This window comes from Phyllostomus hastatus, unplaced genomic scaffold (genome assembly GCF_019186645.2).
Source record: "Phyllostomus hastatus isolate PE091 unplaced genomic scaffold, TTU_PhHast_1.1 phas_contig_965, whole genome shotgun sequence".
Classification (NCBI taxonomy): Eukaryota; Metazoa; Chordata; class Mammalia; order Chiroptera; family Phyllostomidae; genus Phyllostomus; species Phyllostomus hastatus.
In genome coordinates this window covers 6,495-26,958 of record NW_025333996.1, presented here as the reverse complement: position 1 = coordinate 26,958, position 20,464 = coordinate 6,495, and the positions used below count along the sequence as shown (strand labels likewise).

The following is a 20,464-nucleotide window of genomic DNA, read 5'->3' as shown; positions in this document are numbered from 1 at the left end:
GGTGGTGATGCAACTCATCTTCACGTCTGCGGAAAGCGCAAAATGGTTTTTTGTACAGGTGACAAAAGCTGCACCCTCCCTGGCTGGGGCTGCATTAGTGACTTTTAAGGGAAACATTTTCTTGTCCTTTAGAGTGAGCGCAGGTCTCTGATTATAAATATCAGAAATAGGTTATTTTCTTGCTGGTATGCTGAAACAAAGCATGATTTTCTATGGCTCTCCAGTGGGGTACAAACACCTACAAGACCTGAAGTGAAAGTCTGACACAGGTTCCTCTTACAACACAGAAGTCAGAGGTATTTAGGGCTCTTTTTTTGCTTTTGCTAAATATACCCAAATATTTTAATGTGGTTTGAAAGGATTGTTTTCCATAGCATAGGGTTAAATAAAAAGTAATAAGAAGAATATAAACCATGGCTTTCAAAAAATGACCTTTAGGTCTCCCTGTGGCCACTGGTCCATCGTTATTCCAGTGCTTTCTTTACTCAGGTGTCAGGAGCCCAAGGTTCATTCCTGCTGACATCAGTGACATGGGGTTGGTGAAGAGCATGTCCCAAAGTCCAGCCCACTTTTCTTGTAGGAAGCTGTCTGCCGATCCTGTCATCCAAGGTCTAAGTAGCACCTTATCTCTAGACTCAGAGGAATGTAGGGAACCTGTGGGGCAGAGGTCCCTAGTACAAGCAAGCTCATTAGTTACAGCTAAGTTCTGACTTAAATGTTCTACTTATTTCTTTACCTTCACTGCTGGGTCAATATTCATGTCTCCCAACCCAATCATAGCCTGAAATGGTCACCCGTAAACACTCTTATAAAGACTCAGCTGAATCCCACTTCCAGGAGCCACCCTTATCCAGAGAAAGGCAATAGGCAAAGCTTGATCACAATGGACATGAATTTCTTGGCACAGCGTGGCCATATTTTTCTTCAATGTGTGATTCACCTTTTCTACCTTCCCAGAAGCCTGAGCTCTCCATGCCATGTGAAGTCTCCACTAGATTCCTAAAAATTTACTATCCTCCTGTGTAATTTCTGAAATGAATGCAGGTCCATTATCACCCTAGATGCTGCCATGGAGGCCAAAACAAGGGGTTATTTCTCTCAGTAAGGCTTTTACTGCCTTTGAGGATTTCTCTGTTCTGGTAGGATAGGCTCCTACTCATCCTGAAAAGGTATCAACAGAGACTACCAAATATTTCCACCCTTGGACCCTTGGCATCTGGGTAAGGGACTATTTGCCAGTCCTCAAATGGGCTCTTTCTTTGGTATTATTTCCCTTCTTTCTTTTGATGGAGATCTGCTTGGGGTTGTACTTCTGGCACACAACACATCCAGCAATTACTTATTGTGTGGCCTTAGAAAGTCCAGGACCTGTGAGCCACAGTTTGACATAGGTGGTTAATGAGTCTCTTCCACAGTGAGTGGCCTCATGCAAATGCTTCGTGACTGGCTCTACTAAATGTTCAGGAAGCAGTGTGACTCCTTTCTTATTCTCTCTCCATCTCCTGTCAGGACCTTCTTCATCAAAACCCCAGCTCTTGTCTTTCTCTAAGTCTGCAGTCGAATATTCAAGGTCAAATTGTGACAAGTCTAGAAGAGGTACCAAAGGCATTGTAAGTGTTCCTTTAGCTGCCTCTTTTGCTGCTCCATCAGTCAGAATGTTTCCTCTAGCCATTCCAGTGTCCTCTTTCTAATGTCCTGGGCACTGCATGACTGCCACCTGAAAGGTACCTGAGCAGCCCCTAATAATTTTAAAAATTTCTCCTGCATGCTTCATCTCCGTTTTTACCGGAGGTCAATAGTTATCTTTCCTTCCAGATGGAACCTTGTGAAAACCAAATCAGGACAGTGTACCTCATGGAGGCACACCCATTCACTCTCTTTTCATGTGACACTTCCAGCGTCCCTCCTCAATGCAATCAGTGCAGCTTTCTGAGCAGAGGGTCCTGGCAGCTAGTCCTGGGCTTCCACTCCTCCTTCAAACCTCACTACTGCATACCCAGCCTTTATGTTTCCTGTGTCCATGTATCTGCTTCCATCTGCACAGATAGTCCAGTCTGCTTCTTCTGGAGGATGGTCCTGTACATCAATTCTGCTAAAAGACACTTCATCAGTGATCTCAGTTAAGTCACATATTAGCACAGCCAAGTCAGGCTCTGGGAGAAGAGAGGCAGGGTTCAACTTAGTTACTGTTTTGAGGGAGACATTGTGGTGGTCAAGAGGAATAGTCTGGTACCTGCCCATTCTTCCAGCAGTGAGCCACAAATTTCCCTTTTGCTCCAGCAGGCTCAACACTTGGTGGGGTCAATAATGGTGAGAGGCTGCCCCAAGGAAAACTCTTCTACATCTGGGTCACCAGAATTGAAACCAGAGGGTAACCGAGTCCGGGGCTCATGCTGTCTGTCACTGCTCAGCCAAAAAGAAGAGACAGGGATTATTTATAATTGTGCTTTTAATATCAGAGGCCAGCAATCTGAGAAGGGGGTGGGATTAAAACCTTAACATCTACCTTATCTTGACCTTTCAGAAGTAAGTTTATATGGGGGGGAAATGTGGGAATTGGAAGGGGGAAATTCCTGGGAGGGTTAGGGGGGGGGGTGAGTGAGGTGCTCTTTCTCTTGGCACTAAGGGGAGGAGGAGCTGAAAGGGGAGTCCTCAGTGTCTTCCCAAGCTCCCTCCCTTTGTGCCACTGCTGCCTCTCTGCAACACTTTCCTCCTCCTGTCTTCCCCTGAGTCCTGTGGTTTATGGCCAGGGAGGAGAACCTAAACCCTTTGCTCTCAGTGTCCTTGGTTAGGGAGATAAGGTTCTGTAAATCACTAGCTGGCTGTGAATTGCTCACACTCCTTGGCCTTATTTAACTTTCTTGTGTCAGTTTCCTCATCCCACTCGTCCAAGAATTATCCTACCTCCTTACTCTCCTGTCTCATATCTAGTCCTGACAACAAGCCCATTCAGTCAAACCACCGAGTCTCATTTCAGGAGGTGGAGATGCAGATGGGCTTCTCAAGAGAGGCCTCTAGTGTGGGCACAAGCAGCCAGGTAAACACGGTCATTGGCATACGCCCCATGAAAACAGGAAGAACACAGAGGTTAATGAACACAGAAAGTCCTCACCAGTTTCTGAGTCTGCAAGTCTGTCAGAGGAGAAGAATTCCAAAGCAAGGCCTTTGCTGGAATGACAGTGAGCAGTGACAGTGTGACAGATCCTCCCTGTGTGCAGTTTAAATGTCTGGAGATGTCATCAGTTGTGCAGGTGAATTCTGTATGGCTGGCATTGCATCAGTGGTTCTCAATAATCCCAAGTCAAAGAATGAGAGAAAAATAAAACATTCATTTGAAAGACAACCGGGAAAATTCAGGATGTAATTCAGTTTGTAGGTGAAAAATAAAAAATTTAACTGGAGCCCAAGACCCACAATTGAGTGTTATGATTTCCATAGAAACACAATTTCCCTCCCTTACAATTGCCCTCTTTTTGTTTTATCAAAGAGACTGCATTAAGTCCAGGGTTAATTTGGCCTAATTATTTGCACAAACCCAACAAGAATAGTAATTGAGCCCTGGCTGGTGTGGCTCATTGGATTGAGTTCCAGCCTGTGAATTGAAGGGTTGCTGCTTCAAATCTCAGTCAGGGCACATGGGTTGTGGGCCAGGTGCACATTAGGGAGTGTGGGAGAGGTAACCACACATTGTTGTTTCTCTCCATGTCTTCCTCCCTTCCCCTCTTTCTAAAAATAAATAAATAAAATCTTTAAAAAATAGTAATTGATCATATAGACTTTCTTAAATCTGCCTTGCTGCAATGCTACAAGGAAATTCTATTTTGACCTTGAATTTGTTCCTCAGGGCACAGAAGCCAAGACACACAGTTGCCATCAGGGAAAATGTTAATCATATACAAGCAATTTTCCTAGCATTCTTTCATCTGTTGACCTGTGATTTTTTATTTGTGTCCTGGGTGGCTCAGATATGATCTTGATTGCTTGCAGTCCCCCTGGGGCACAAAGATGGAATCCCTCTGTTACCTGGGTTCAGGTTGGTGGTTCCTTCAGTGCCTGAAACAACGGTGTTTTACAGGCCCTCATTACTAAGCTTATTAACCGTTACCTAACACTAAAATTTTCTCAACTCCTGAGTTCCCCATCAACAGTTACCATCATTCTATTGATTGGAGCATTTAGAGACATTCCATCCTTTTGCTTTTATAAAACCACAATACAAGAAGCACCCTTGCATATATATATTTGAGAACATGTGTGATTATCTTCTTAGGGTAAATTACTAAAAGGGAAATTTCTGTGTCAACATAGCAATCATAACTCAACAGCAACAGCTGGGTGCACACAGCACACAGCAGGGAAGGTAGACACCAGGAGTGCCCAGGTCGGGTGAACAGGGAGGAGACCACACCCCTGGGCCCTACAGGACACCCACTGCATGGGGACACGCTACCAAGACCAGGAGACGGAGCAGCTCTACCTCACAACAGAAACAAACACAGGAAGGCAGACTAAATGAGGAGAGAGAAGCATGTCCTAAATGAAAGAGCAGAACAAAACTCCAGGAAGAGAACTAACCAAATTTTGGGCAAGCAATCAACCAGACGCAGAGTTCAAAATACCAGTTATAAGGATGCTCAATGAACTTAGGGGCAGAGTGGATGAACTTAGTGTGAACTTCAACAAAGAGACAGGAAACATAAAAATGGAGATAGAAAACATTAGAAATAAAAAATGCCATAACAAAAATGAAGAATACATTACAGAGAATCAACAGTGGAGTAGATGAAGCACAGGATGAAATCAGAGTTTGGGAAGGTAAAGAACCAGAAAACACACAATCGGAACAGAAGAGAGAGACAGACAGAGAGAGAGAGAGAGAAAGAGAGAGGAGGGAGGGAGGAAGGGAGAGGGAAGGAGGGAGGAAGGGAGAGAGAGGAGGAAAGAAAGAGAGAGAGAAAGAAACAATAAAAAGAGCACAACAAAAACAAAAATGAGGAGAGCATAAGGAGCCTCTCAGATGACTTCATGCATACCAACATTCATATCATGGTGGCACCTGGAAGAGAAGAGAGAGGGCAAGGAATGGAAACCCTATTTGAAAAGCAATGACAGAAAATTTTTATAACCTGCTGAAGAAAGTAGACACACTAGTCCAGACTGCGGAGTCCCAAACAAGATAAACCCAAAGAAGCCCACTCCAAGACACAACATAATGAAAATGACAAAGGTTAACATGAGAAATTTTTAAAAAGCATGAAAGAAAATGAAAAATGTTAAAGACAAAGAGAGAATTTTAAAAGCACCAAGATAAAAGCACTTAATTATCAACAAGGCAGCCCCCATAAGATAGAAAGATGATTTCTAAACAAATACTTTTCAGGTCAAAAGAGATTGACAAGAAATATTCAAAGTAATGAAAACCAAGGAGCTATCACTTTTAATCAAGAGACAAATAAAGAGCATTCCAGACAAGAAAAAGCTAACAGAGTTTATTACCACCAAACCAGTAGTACAAGAAATATAAAGGGTCTTCATTAAGAAGAAGAAGAAGAAGAAGAAAAATAAAACAAATATGAATAATAAATAAAATAGCAATAACCACATATCACAAATTTAAAAAGTAAAAATAAAAATAATAAAAATATATTAGTATAAGTGCAAATGAGTTAATTGCTCTAATCAAAACACGTATGGTGACTGAATGGATAAGAAAATAAGGTGCTCACTTATGCTGCCTATAAGTGACTCAATTCAGATAGAAAGACACACACAGACTGAAAGCACAAGGATGGAAAAAGATATTTCATGAAAATGGAAACAAACAATTAAAGCTGGAGTAGCAATACTTATACCAGAAAACACAGACTTTAAAACAAAGGCTATACCAAGAGACAAAGAAGGACCCAGCCAGTCCACTTCTGGGTATTTATCTGTAAAAAACCCAAAACACTAAATCAAAAAGACATTCATATCCATGTGTTCACTGCAGCATCATTTGCAAAAGCCGGTATATGGAAGCAACCTAAGTGTCCATCAACAGATGATTTGATCAAGAAGTGGTGCATATGTACAAGGGAATATGCCTCAGCCATAAAAAGAATGAAATCTTGCCATTGGCAACTACAGGAATGGAAGGTATTGTACTGAGTGAAACTTGTCAGATAGAAAAAGACAAATGCCAGATGATTGCACTTCTATGTGGAATATGAAAAATAAAGTAATCTAGAAAAACAGAAACAGATTCATGGAATAGATGCTAGCTGCCAGATGGTATGGGACTGGAGGACTGGGAGAAAAAGGAGAAGGGATTAAGAAGGACACACTGGTGGTTACAGAACAGTCATGGGGAAGTAAAGTGCAGCACAGGGAATACAGTCATTAATATTGTAATAACCACAAAAGGTATCAGATCATTACTGGATTTATTGGGGTGATCAGTTTGTAACTTACATAAATATGTAAATACAGAGTTGTACAGAACCCGACTTAATATTGTAGATCAACTGTAATTGAAAAATAAAAAATATTTTAAAAGAAGATAGGTATATCTTGAATTCATTATACAAATGGATTAATTTCTTAACTGTCCTTAGTGAAAATGGAGAATTAAAAAGTAAAATATATCCCATGATGACCAGGAAAGTGCACAAACACACTCTGCTACATTCATCCCCAAGTGTCATGAGCCCAGGAAAGTGACCTGTGAGGGCTGAGCCAGCCTCTTCTTCATGGAACAGTAAGTTCACTTAAGAGAATGAGAGACACAGAACCTGTGATGACTGAGGTGTGGTGAACTGGCGAACACTCTCCCAAATGAACCTGAGCTTCTCCCTCAAGGAGAGTCAAGGGGCAGCTGACACCTGACAGCACTTGTTGTCTGGATGGAATGGAAGCTCTCAGAGGAAAACCAGGATTCTGGCAAAGGTGTGTCTCCCCAAGGCAGCCAGAGAGCTTCCCAGAGCTGACAACCATTTTTCCTGTCAGCAAATAAAAATTAATGAAAAGAATATAAGCCATGGCTATCAAAAGATGATTTTAGGTCTTCCTGTGGTTCACTAGTCCATCATTATTCCAGCTCTTTCCTTTCTGGTGTCAAGAGTCCAAGGTTCAGTCCAAGGCTGACATCATTGAGGTGGGACTGGTAAGGAGTAAGTCCCAAAGTCCAGCCCTCTTTTCTTGTAGTAAGCTCTCTGGTGATCCTGTCATCCAAGGTCCAAGTACCACCTTATCTCCAGACTCAGTGGAATGTAGGGAACCTGCAGGGCAGAGATCCCTAACACAATAAATGTCATTAGTTACAGCTAAGTTCTGACTTAAATGTTGTACTTATACTTTACCTTCATTTCTTCATCAGTATTTATGTCTCCCACCCCAATCATAGCCTGAAATAGTCGCCCATAAACACTCTCATAAAAACTCAGCCGAATCCCACTTTGAGGAGTCACCCTTATCCTGAGCAGGGTAATAGGCAAAGCTTGATCCCAATGGACATGAGTTTCTTCACATAACATGGCCACATTTTTCTTCAAGGTGTGATTCACCTTTTCTACTTTCCCAGAAGCCTGAGGTCTCCATGCTGTGTGGAGTCTCCACTAGATTCCTAAAAATGTACTAACCTCCTGTGTAATTTCTGAAACAAAAGCAGGTCCATTATTGATCTGGATGCTGCCAGCGAGGCCAAAGTGAGGGATTATTTCCTTCAATAAAGCTTTTGCTCCCCCCCAAGAATTTCTCTATTCTAGTAGGATAAGCTTCTATCCATCTTGGAAAAGGTTTCAACAAAGACTAGCAAATATTTCCACCCTTGGACCCTTGACATCTGAGTAAAGTCTATCAGCCAGTCCTCAAATGGGCTCTTTCTCTGGTATTATTTCCCTTCGTTCTTTTGCTGGGGATCTGTCTTGGGGCTGTACTTCTGGCACACAACACACCCAGCAATTACTTTTCCTTGGCCTTAGAAATTCCAGGACCTGTGAGCCACAGCTTGACATAGGTGGTTAATGAGTCTCTTCCACAGTGTGTAGCCTCATGCAAATGCTTTATGACTGGCTCTACTAAATGTTCAGGAAACAGTGTGACTCCTTTCTTATTCTCTCTCCATCTCCTGTCAGGACCTTCTTCATCAAAACCCCAACTCCAGTCTTTCTCTAAGTCTGCAGTCGAATATTCAAGGTGAAATTCTGACAAGTCTAGAAGAGGTACCAAAAGCATTGTAAGTGTTCCTTTAGCAGCCTCCTTTGCTGCTCCATCAGCCAGAATGTTTCCTCTACCCACTTCAGTGTCCTCTTTCTAATGTCCTGGGCAGTGCATGACTGCCTCCAGTAAAGGTACCTGAGGATTCCCTAATAGTTTTTAAACTTCTGCTGCATGCTTAATCTCCTTTTTACTGGAGGTTAATAGTCCTCTTTCCTTCCAGATGGAACCATGTGCAAGCCAAATCAGGACAGTGTACCTCGAGGAGGCACACCCATTCACTCTCTTTTCTTGTGACAATTCCAGCATCTTCCTCAATGCAATCAGTGCAGCTTTCTGAACAGAGGTTCCTGGCAGCAAGTCCTGGGCCTCCACTCCTCCTTCAAACCTCACTACTGCATACCCAGCCTCTATGTTTCCTGTGTCCATATAACTGCTTCCATCTGCACAGAGAGTCCAGTCTGTTTCTTCTACAGGATGGTCCTGTACATCAATTCTGCTAGAAGAATCAGTGATCTCAGCTCAGTCATGTATTAGCACAGCCAAGTCAGGCCTTGGGAGAAGAGAGGCAGGGTTTAGCTTAGTCACTGTTCTGAGGGAGACATTGGAGTGGTCGAGAGGAATAGCCTGGTACCTGCCCATTCTTCCAGCACTGAGCCACGAATTTCCCTTTTGCTCCAGCAGGCTCAACACCTGGTGGGGTCCATACATGGTGAGAGGCTGCCCCAAGGGAAACTCTTCAACATCTGGGTCACCAGAATTGAGACCAGAGGGCAACTTAGTCCGGGGCTCGTGCTGTCTGTTACTGCTCAGCCTAAAAGAAGAGAGAGGGATTATTTATAATTGTGCTTTTAATATCAGAGGCCAGCAGTCTGAGAAGGTGGCAGGTTAAAACCTGAACATCCACCTATCTTGAGTATTCAGAACTAAGTTTATATGGGGGAAAACATGGGAATTCAAAGGGAGACATTCTTGGAGGTGGAGGGCATTGAGGTGCTGTTTTTCTTGGTACTAAGGGGAGGAGCTGAAAGGTGAGTCCTTAGCATCTTCCCAAGCTCCCTCCCTTTGTGCCACTGCTGCCTCCCTGCAACAGACTCCTCCTCCTGTCTTCCCAAGTCCTGTGGTTTACGGCCATGGAGGAGACCATAAACCCTTTGCTCTCAGTGTCCTTGGTTAGGGAGAAAGGTTCTGTAAATCACTAGCTGTCTGTAAATTGTTCACACTGTTTGGCCTTGTTTAATTTTGCTGTCTCGGTTAACTCATCCCACTTGTCCAGGAATTATCCTACCTCCTTACTCTCCTGTCTCACAACTAGTCCTGACAACAAGCCCATTCAGTCAAACCACTGAGTCTAATTTCAGGAGGTGGAGATGCAGATGGGCTTCTCTACAGAGGCCTCTAGTGTGGACACAAGGAACCAGGTAATGAGATCATTGACATATGCCCTATAAAAACAGGAAGAACTCAAAGGTTAATGAACGCAGAAAGTCCTCACCAGTTTCTGAGTCTGCAAGGCTGAGTCAGAGGAGAAGACTTCCAAAGCAAGGCCTTTGCTGGAATGACAGTGAGCAGTGACAGTGTGACAGATCCTCCTTGTGTGCAGTTTAAATGTCTGATGATGTCGTCAGGTGCGCAGGTGAATGCTGCATGGCTGGCATTGCATCAGCGGTTTTCAATAATCCCAAGTCAAAGGATGAAAGAAAAATGAAACATTCGTTTGAAAGAAAACTAGAAAAAATCAATATCCATTTCAGTTTGTAGGTGAAAAATAAAAATTTAACTGGAGCCCAAGACCCACAATTGAGTGTTATGATTTCCATAGTAACACAATTGCCCTCTTTTTTTATATATCAAAGAGACTGCATTAAGTCCAATGTTAATTTGGCCTAATTATTTGCAGAAACCCAACAAGAATAGTAATTGATCCCTGGCTGGTGTGGCTCATTGGACTGAGTGCCAGCCTGTGAACTGAGGGTCACTGGTTTGATTCCCAGTCAGGATACATACCTGGGTTTTGAGCCAGATGCCCATTAGGGAGTGCGGGAGATGTAACCACACATAGATGTTTCTCTCCATCTCTTCCTCCCTTCCCCTCTTTCTAACAATAAATAAATAAAATCTTTAAAATAATAGTAATTGATCATATATAGGCTTTCTTAAATCTGCCTTGCTGGAATGCTACAAGGAAATTCTGGTTTGACCTTGAATTTGCTCCTCAGGGCACAAAGCCAAGCCACACAGTTACCATCAGGGAAAATGCTAATCATATAAAAGCAATTTTCCTGGCATTCTTTCATCTGTTGACCTGTGATTTTTTTATCTACGTCCTGGGTGGTGGCTGTGCCTCCCTGGAGCACAGGGCTCAGATATGATCTTTTTAAATATATTTTATTGATTATGCCATTACAGTTTTCTCATTCCCCTCTTCACTCCCCTCCACCCCGCACACCCCCCCACCCACATTTCCCCCCTTTAGTTCATGTCAATGGGTCATAAGTTCTTTAGCTTCTACATTTCCCACACTATTCTTGCCCTCCCCTGTCTATTTTCTACCTGCCATCTATGCTACTTGTTCTCTGTACCTTTTCCCCCTCTCTCCCCCTCCCACTCCCCTGTTCATAACCCTCCATGTGATCTCCATTTCTGTGGTTCTGTTCCTCTTCTAGTTGCTTGCTTAGTTTCTTTTTGTTTTTGTTTTAGGTGCGGTTGTTAATCATTGTGAGTTTGCTGTCATTTTAGTAAACATGTTTTTTATCTTCTTTTTCTTAGATAAGACCCTTTAACATTTCGCAAAATAAGGGGTTGGTGATAATGAACTCCTTTAACTTGACCTCATCTGAGAAGCAGTTTATCTGCCCTTCCATGCTAAATGAAAACTTTGCTGGGTAGAGCAATCTTGGATGTAGGTCCTTGCCTTTCATGAGTTGGAATATTTCTTTCCAGCCCCTTCTTGCCTGCAAGGTCTCTTTTGAGAAATCAGCTGACAGTCTGATGGGAACTCCTTTGTAGGTAACTCTCCTTTTCTCTTGCTGCTTTTAAGATTCTCTCCTTATCTTTAAACTTGGCTAATGTAATTATGATGTGCCTTGGTGTGTTCCTCCTTGGATCCAACTTCTTTGGGATTCTCTGAGCTTCCTGGACTTCCTGGAAGTCTATTTCCTTCACCAGATTGGGGAAGTTCTCCTTTACTATTTGTTCAAATAACTTTTCCACTTGTTGCTGTTCCTCTTCTCTCACTGGTAGCCCTATAATTTGGATGTTGGAACATTTAAAAATGTCCTGGAGGTTCTTAAGCCTTTCTTCATTTTTTTTGAATTCTTATTTCTTCATTCTTTTCTGAGTGGATGTTTCGTTCTTCCTTCTGGTCCACACCATTGATTTGAGTCCCAGTTTCCTTCCCATCACTATTGGTTCCCTGTATATTTTCCTTCAGTTCACTTAGTGTAGTCTGCATTTTTTCATGTAATTTTCAACCAAATTCAACCAATTCTGTGAGCATCCTGATTACCAGTGTTTTGAACTGTGCATCTGATAGGATGACTACCTCTTTGTTGGTTAGTTGTAATTTTTTTGGAGTTTTGATCTGTTCTTTCATTTGGGTAATTTTTTTGTCTTGGCATGCCTGTTAGTAGTGAGGGGCGGAGCCTTAGGTGTTCCCCAGGGTGGAGCAATTCAGTTGCTGGGTTGTGATGCTGTATGTGGGGGCAGGGTCCAAGAGGGAACAGTGGCACTTGCTTTGCTCTCAGTCAGATTTCAGCCCCTTCTGCTGTTTTACCCAAGTAAACTGGGTGTTTCTGGTGTTAATTCCCATGTGGGTGGCCTTGTACACATTCTAGGACCTTTTGGGTCTCTCCAACACACTCTCCTTTGAGGCTAGGAGTCTCTCCCTGTGTGTCAACCCCCACAGGCGTTTTCAATCAGTGTCCTGAGGCTCTATTTCTTGGTGCTGGGACCCTAGGTTGTGTGGTCTGTCTCGCTCCCCAGTTTTGCCCGGTTTATCTGCCTGTGAATGTGGGATCACCTGGTCAGCCAGCCACCTTGTATGCAGTGCCCCACTTCACAATCACTGCCTCACTGGGTCTGCCAATTCCCACCATGCACCCGGGGTCTCCCAGCTGCAGCCTGCACACCCAGGGTCTGCCCATTGCAGTCTTGGGTGCCTGGGATACCTTATGCACCTGGTGCCACCACTTTTTGTGTTGTGACCCCTCTCTGCCCAGCTGCCTGACTCCACCCTTCCTACTGTCTGGATGAATGTGTCTATTTTAACTCCTTGGTTGTCCGACTTCCATACAGTACAATTTTCTGACAGTTCTGATTGTTATTTTGCTTCTAAGTTGTTGTTGTCTGAATTTTGATTGTGTGAGGAGGCACAGTGTGTCTACCTATGCCTCCATCTTGGCCAGAAGTCCTTCAGATATGATCTTGATCACTTGCAGTCCCCCTGGAGCACAAAGATGGAATTGCTTGTGTTACCTGGGTTCAGGTGGGTGGTTCCTTCAGTGCCTGAAACAATAGTTTTTACAGGCCTTCATCACTAAGCTTATTAACTGTTACCTAACACTAAAATTTTCTCAACTCCTGAGTTCCCCATCAACAGTTACCATCATTCTATTGATTGGAGCATTTAGAGAAATCCATCCTTATGCTTTTATAAGACCACAATACAAGAAGCACCCTTGCGTGTGTATGTATGTATATGTACACACACACACACACACATGTATATATGTGTATATATACATATACATATACATACATACATATATACATACATATACATATATATATATATAATTGAGAACATGTGTGATTATCTTCTTAGGATAAAGTCCTAAAAGAGAAATGTCTGCATCAAGATAGCAATCATAACTCAACTGCAACAGCAGGGTGCACACAGAGGGGATGGTGGACACCAGGACTGCCCAGGATGGGTGAACAGGGAGGAGACTGCACTACTGGGCCCTACAGGACACCCACTACATGGGGATACACTACCAAGACCCAGGGGATGGACCAGCTGTACCTCACAATAGAAACAAACACAGGAAGGCAGACTAAATGAGGAGAGAGAAGCATGTCCTAAATGAAAGAGCAGAACAAAACTCCAGGAAAAGAACTAACCAAATTTCAGGCAACCAATCAACCAGAGGCAGAGTTCAAAACACTGGTTGTAAGGATGCTCAATGAACTTAGGGGCAGAGTGGATGAACCTAGTGTGAACTTCAACAAAGAAACAGGAAACATTAAAATGGAAATAGAAAACATTAGAAATCAAAAATACCATAAGTGAAATGAAGAATATATTACAGAGAATCAAAAGTGGAGTAGATGAAGCACAGGATAAAATCATAGATTGGGAAGATAAAGTACCAGAAAACACACAGTCACAACAGGAGAGAGAGAGAGGGAGGAAGAGGAGGGAGGGAGGAAGGAATAGGGAAGGAGAGAATGAGGAGAGAAAGAGAGAGAAAGAGAGGAAGGAAGGAAGGAAGGAAGGAAGGAAGGAAAGAAGGAAGGAAGGAAGACTGAGAATAGCATAAGGAGCTTCTCAGATGACTTCATGCATACCAACATTCATATCATGGTGGCGCCTGGAAGGGAAGAGAGAGGGCAGGGAATGGAAGCCCTATTTGAAAACCAATGACAGAGAATTTCCCTAACCTGATGAAGAAAGTAGACACACAAGTCCAGAGTGCAGAGTCCCAAACAAGATAAATCTAAAGAAGCCCACTCCAAGACACAACATAATGAAAATGACAAAGGTTAAAATGAGAAATTTTTTAAAAAACAATGAAAGAAAATGACAAAGGTTAAAGACAAAGAGAGAATTTTAAAAGCACCAAGATAAAAGCATTTAATTATCAACAAGGCAGCTCACATAAGATGAAAAGTTGATTTCTAAACAAAAACTTTTCAGGTCAAATGAGATTGACAAGAAATATTCCAAGGTATGAAAACCAAGGAGCTATCATTTTTAATCAAGAGACCAATAAAGAGTGTTCCAGACAAGAAAAAACTAACAGAGTTTATCACCATCAAACCAATAGTACAGGAAATGTTAAAAGGTCTTCATTAAGGAGAAGAAGAAAAATAAAACAAATATGAATAACAAAATGGCAACAACTACATCTCTATCAGAAATTAGTATAAATGCAAATTAATTAATTGCTCTAATCAAAAGATATATGGTGACTGAATGGATAAGAAAATAAGACCCTTACTTATGCTGCCTGTAAGTGACTCAATTCAGATAGGAAGACACACAGAGACTGAAAGCACAAGGATGGAAAAAGATATTTCATGAAAATGGAAACAAACAATTCAAGCTGGAGTAGCAATACTTATACCAGAAACCACAGACTTTAAAACAAAGGCTATACCAAGAGACAAAGAAGGACCCAGCCATTCAAATTCTGGCTATTTATCTGAAAAAAAAAAACACGACATCAAAAAGACATACACAACCATATATTCACTGCAGCATCATTTACAGAGGCCAGTATATGGAAGCAACCTAAGTGTCCTTCAAGAGATGAATGGATGAAGAAGTGGTGCATGTGTACAGCAAAATATGACTCAGCCATAAAAGTGCATGAAAGCTTACCACTGGTGACTACATGAATGGAAGGTATTGTGCTGAGTGAAATAAGTGAGTCAAAGAAAGACAAACACCAGATGATTGCACTTCTATGTGGAATATGAAAAATGAAGTAATCAAGCAGAACAGAACAGACTTACAGATTCATGGAACAGATGCTGGTTGCCAGATGGTATGGGACTGAAGGGACTGAAGGGAGAAAAAGGTGAAGGGATTCAGAAGGACACACTGGTGGTTACAGAACAGTCATGTGGAAGTAAAGTGCAGCACAGGGAATACAATACAGTCATTAATATTGAAATAACTACAAATGGTGCGAGATGGGTACTGGATTTATTGGGGTGATCAGTTTGTAATTTACATCAACATGTAAACATAGAGTTGCACAGAACCCAATTTAATATTGTAGATCAACTGTAATTGGAAAATAAAAAAATATTTTAAAAGAAGATAAATATATCTTGAATTCATTATACAAATGAATTAATTTCTTAACTGTCCTTAATGAAAATGGAGAATAAAAAAATAAAATATCTCCTATGATGACTGGGAAAGTGCACAAACACACTTCTGCTACATTCATTCCCAAGTACCATGAGCCCAGGAAAGTGACCTGTGAGGGCTGAGTCAGCCTCTTCTTCACAGAACAGCAAGTTCACTTAAGAGAATGAGAGACACAGAAGCTGTGATGACTGAGGTGTGGTGAACAGGTGAACACTCTCTCAAATGAATGTGAGCTTCTCCCTCAAGGAGAGTCAACAGGCAGTTGACACCTGACAGCACTTGTTGTCTGGATGGAATGGAAGCTCTCAGAGGAAAACCAGGATTCTGGCAAACGTGTGTCTGTCTTCCCACGACAGCCAGACAGCTTCCCAGAGCTGACAGCTGTTTCCAGTGGGATCTGTGGCAACGTTAACAAATGTGATTTTTGATGATGTGTCATTAAATGTATCAACACTGGGAGATCTCTAATGAAATTATGCATTAATTTTAAATAATCCTACATCAATACAAGAACCACTCAAGTAATGTAACAGAATAGGGAATACTCAATGGATTTGTTTCAGGTTCCACTCTGCAAAGAGTTTTTCAGGAACTACCACTTGTGTAGCTTTACAGTACAATCCAAGATGAATATCCACACTTATCTGAAAGGTTTAAAAATCCTCCCCTACATATTTGTGTGAGGCTGTATATTTTTAGTAAACTACAACCAAAATAGTAGATTAAACGCAGAAGCAAATATGAAAATCCAGAGACCTTCTAACGAGGCAGACAAGCACTCAGACTTGCAAAAGTGTAACATGTAGGCAGACCCACTCTTGTCACTACTTTTTATTTGGGGAATAGTTATTTTTTATAAAAATATTATTTCTGTTAACATGTCATAGGTTGTTAAAGTTATTCTAAATAATTTTGTTCAAACTGTTTTTCCTTATGGTAATACTGACAGCTATAACGCACACAAACACAATTATTCTGGCCGTCCTCCCTATTTTGTAAGGCAGTACAGATATTCTGAAACCAAAACGTTTGAGACGCGATGAATAAAACAACCTCGTGGTCCGGGACTCAGGGAGACAGAGGGACAGAGACTTCTCCGTGTAGGAGGGGGCTCAGTGCAAAGTCCCGGGTCCCCAGGCCTAGCTGCAGGGTCTTAGCAATGAGACCTGAAGGACCAAAATGGGGTGAGGGGGGTACTCACAGGACTGAGGAGTCCCCTTCTCCTGTGGGTTTCACTTCTCCCTCTTACAACCTACGTCAGATACTTCCTTCCGGATACACATGATGCTACCGCATGTCTCACTCCCATTGAATGTCTGAACATTAGAGCAGCCAATCAGTGTAACGGTGGTTCTGGCTATATAAAGTCCTCTCTGACAACAGGAACTCTCCTGGAGAGTCATGGGGCCCCCACCGCTGCTCCTGCTGCTCTCGGGGGCCCTGGCCCTGACCGAGACCTGGGCCGGTGAGTGCAGGGTCGGGAGGGACGGCCTCTGCGGGGCAGGAGCCAGGGGACCAGGCACGGACACAGGACCCAGGAAAAGCGCGCCTCCAGCACCCGCGACTTAGACCGCGGACCGCCAACTCCAGCCTCCGTCCCCCTTCCCCCTCCTCTCACCACCCACCCTCTTTCCTTTCCCGGGACTCGAGCCCTTAACCGCCCGACTGCCAAGGACAAGTGTCCTTCCAGCCCCCAGGGCCCCACAGCCTGAGAATTTTCTCCAGCTCCGTGTCCGGACCGGGCCGCGGGAAGTCTCAGTTCAAAGTCCTCGTCTACGTGGGCGACACGGAGATCCTGCGGTTCGACAGCGACGCCCCGAACCCGAGGCTGGAGCCGCGGGTGCCGTGGATGGAGCAGCCGTGGGTGGAGCAGGAGCACCCACATTTTTGGGACGACTACACGCGGGTAATCAAAAACTACGAGAAGATGTATGGAGGGAACCTGAACAACCTGCGCGCCTACTACAACCAGAGCGAGGACGGTGAGTCACGTGCCCCGGGGGAACCGACGCGACCCTCATCCCCACGGAAAGGCCGGGGTCGCCCCGACTATCCGGGTCCCAGCGTCGCTCCGTGGCTGCGGGGTGCGCGGGACATCCAACCCAGAAGGAATCCATGGGGACTTAAACCCGTTTGAATTCTCAGTTGGGGTTCAACACCGCGAGCCGGGTCCTCACCTGTGCGGTCCCGGGAGACTCCTGCTCCCGGTGGGAATAAGTGGAGGGACCTGACCCCGGGGCGGGGGTCAGGGGCTCACACCTTCCAGGAAATGAGGGGCTGCGACGTGAGCTCGGACGGACGCTTCCTCCGCGGGTACACTCAGTTCGCCTACGACGGCACCGACTTCATCGCCCTGAACGAGGACCTGCGCTCCTGGACCGCAACCGACATGGCGGCCCGGATCACCTGGCGCAAGCTGGTGGAGCTCCCTGCGGCAGAGCAAAGACAGGGAGTCCTAGGGCAACTCTGCGTGCACTGGCTCCGCCTGTTCCTAAAAAACGGAAAGGAGACCTTGCTCCGAACAGGTACCAGGTCGTGGGCCTTCTGGAGGAGGGGATCTGTGGCTTGGGGTGGCTTCCTACAAGGAGAGGAGGCAAATGGGCTAGTGTTAGAATGTCCCTCCTGCTCAGGACAGGAAGAGTCCCCCAGGTGTCCTTATTCTGTGACTCACCTTTGGGCCCAGCTTTCTCTAAAGGATGATAATGGACCCAGCTTCTCCCTGAAACACCCCACAGCGGTTCCCTCACACCCTGCAGCACCTGGTGCACCAGGACAGTCTCCCTGGTTCTCCACCTGAGACCTTCTCTGGAGGCCTCACTCAGGGTTTTCTGAGTCATTCAGTCTCCACCTGAGTCTTGTCTCTCCTTAGAGACCTGCACACTCCTACCTTAGCTTCTCGCCCTGATTCTGGAAATTTCCAAGAAATAGGAAAATATCCCAGGTGCCTCTGCCAGGCTGGTGTCTGGGTGTTGTTCTCCCTCTCCCCCGCCCCCACCACCACCGTCCTGTCCACTCTCAAGGTGGTCACATGAGCACTGCTGGAGTGTCCCATGACCATGTAAACTTCCTGAATTTTCTCACCCTCTCCTCAGACCCTCCAAAAACACACATGACCCACCACCCCATCTCTGACCATGAGGTCACCCTGAAGTGCTGGGCCCTGGGCTTCTACCCTGCGGACATCACCCTGATCTGGCAGCGTGATGGGGAGGACCTGACCCAGGACATGGAGCTGGTGGAGACCAGGCCTGCAGGGGACGGGACCTTCCAGAAGTGGGCAGCTGTGCTCGTGCCCCCTGGAGAGGAGCAGAGATACACGTGCCATGTGCAGCACGAGGGACTGCCTGAGCCCCTGACCCTGAGATGGGGTGAGAGTGTCCCTGGGCAGGGTCAGGACTCAGGCCTGAAATTGGCCTCTCAAATTCCCCTCACAGACCCCCCTCCTCAGACCACCATCATCATCGTTGGCATCACTGCTGCCCTGGGTCTCCTTGGAGCTGTGGTGACTGGAGCTGTGCTGTGGAGGAGGAAGTGCTCAGGTGAGCAAGTGGCAGGGCTGAGTTTCCTGTCCCCCTGGGGGTCAAGCCCAGGTGGAAGTGTGCTCTGCCTTGTTATGGGCATCATGTCCCCACATGGGTGCTTGTCCATCTGGGGCCTGTTAGCTAACACTGACTCTTTATTGAGGCCCTTGGGAAAGTGAGGGACACATTTATCACCTGATGGTTCTAGCGCTGGGGACTGATTCCCATCTGCCAGAGTCCAGAGGGAAAGGCCCCTGCTGAGGACAGATGTCCAGAGTGGCAGTAGGTCCAGTCCCCACACATGTACTTTCCCAGTGTTTCTGGATTCTAACATGAGTGTTCAGTCACAGTTCTGGAACCTTCCCTGTGCATCAGAGTATGGGGCTTCTTTAGGGTCACGGGACCCAGCATTCTCCCTGACTTCTCACAGAACATTTTCTTCCCACAGGCAGAGGTAGAGAGAGCTATGCTAAGGCTCCCTGTAAGTCTGGGTGTTGGGGAGGTGATGTCTGGGACCCTTGGGAGAGTGTGGGCTGGGTCTGTGAGGGGGGCTCCCCCACCCATAACTCTGCTGTTATGTCTTCCCCAGGCAGCAACAGTGCCCAGGGCTCTGATGTGTCTCTCACAGCTCCTGATGGTGAGACAGTGGGGGCAGGAAGTGGGGGACCTTGGGACCCAGGGACCCAGCTGGGTTTTGGGGATTCTCAGAGTGGGACATTCTGAGCATGTGGTGCTGTGGGAGAATGTGACCCTTCTGAGACTGACCTGAATTTTTTACGATTACTTTCTTTCCAGGGTGACAGATCTGCTTTCCACAGGACTTGGTGCTAAAATAGTCACTGCAGCCTCCCCTTGACACTTTAAGCTTCACTGTCTACTGTTTCTGCACCCAGCATCAGAGCCTTATTTAATCATCTCAATGTCCCTGAATTATTTTAATATTAATGATATATATATGTAAATAGATCAAAAGAGATGTAGATTCAAAGCTCCAAGGTGTATTGTTTCCGGTGGGTCTTATTCTATCTATACCTTCATCCTGTTTATTAAGCTGTTTTAATAAACTTTACATTTATAAATTCACTGTGAGGTATGGAGACAACCCAGGAGGGACAGACTGTGTGCCATGGGACAAGGGGACTTCATGGGTCCCCAGTGATGTTCCCTGTGACCACCTGTGCTCCATGCACTATTCACAGTTTCTTCCTGCACCTCCAAATATACCTTTTGGAGCCTCTGGCTTTAATGTTTTTACTTCCCTGATGCTAACCAAGTGCCACTTTGTTGCTTAGGAGTTATTCCAAATTTCCAGGGCCCCATCTTGTAGACCTCAGGGGTGTCCATGTGGGGTGCAGAGAGCTGACCAATCAGAAGGTGAGAAACACCTGCTTAAAGCAGGAACTGTTTCATCATCCAGGATCCTTAATCCACTGCAGACACTGCTCTCATTCTGCAGATGCTGAGTCCTGGAAGGTCATGGCCAAGGAGCCAATGTCCTTAGTGGCTTCCTCTGAGAGTTCTTCCTCAAGGGAGAGCCCTTAGGCCACAGGGTCAGTCTGGCTGCTGGGCTGAGAACAGAATCAGGAGACAAGGGACCAGCCAGGCAGGAGGGAAAGGTGTGGGGAAACTCCCATGGTTCCAGGCT

At 44.9% G+C, this 20,464-nt stretch overlaps 1 protein-coding gene and 1 long non-coding RNA gene across 3 annotated transcripts; one reads left to right on the top strand and one right to left on the bottom strand.

Annotated features, from left to right (window-relative positions):
* Nucleotides 1–6,421: 6,421 nt before the first annotated feature.
* On the bottom strand, nucleotides 6,422–16,566 carry LOC123828153. The gene is made up of 5 exons (XR_006787432.1): nucleotides 16,500–16,566; nucleotides 12,579–12,699; nucleotides 10,201–10,291; nucleotides 9,689–9,844; nucleotides 6,422–9,007 (listed from the first exon to the last, which is right to left on the bottom strand). It is a non-coding gene; the product is annotated as an uncharacterized LOC123828153 (long non-coding RNA).
* A 71-nt stretch (nucleotides 16,567–16,637) lies between these two features.
* On the top strand, nucleotides 16,638–19,902 carry LOC123828149 (patr class I histocompatibility antigen, A-2 alpha chain-like). Of its 2 annotated transcripts, XM_045852795.1 has the most exons (8): nucleotides 16,638–16,763; nucleotides 16,996–17,280; nucleotides 17,548–17,823; nucleotides 18,391–18,666; nucleotides 18,733–18,837; nucleotides 19,268–19,300; nucleotides 19,409–19,456; nucleotides 19,615–19,902. In XM_045852795.1, the coding sequence occupies exons 1-8, from the start codon at nucleotides 16,700–16,702 to the stop codon at nucleotides 19,617–19,619; spliced, it is 1,092 nt and encodes a 363-aa protein (XP_045708751.1). In that variant the 5' UTR covers nucleotides 16,638–16,699; the 3' UTR covers nucleotides 19,620–19,902. The 2 variants fall into 2 exon arrangements, with proteins under 2 accessions (XP_045708751.1, XP_045708749.1); XM_045852793.1 differs by having other exon boundaries at nucleotides 18,391–18,837.
* Nucleotides 19,903–20,464: the final 562 nt, after the last annotated feature.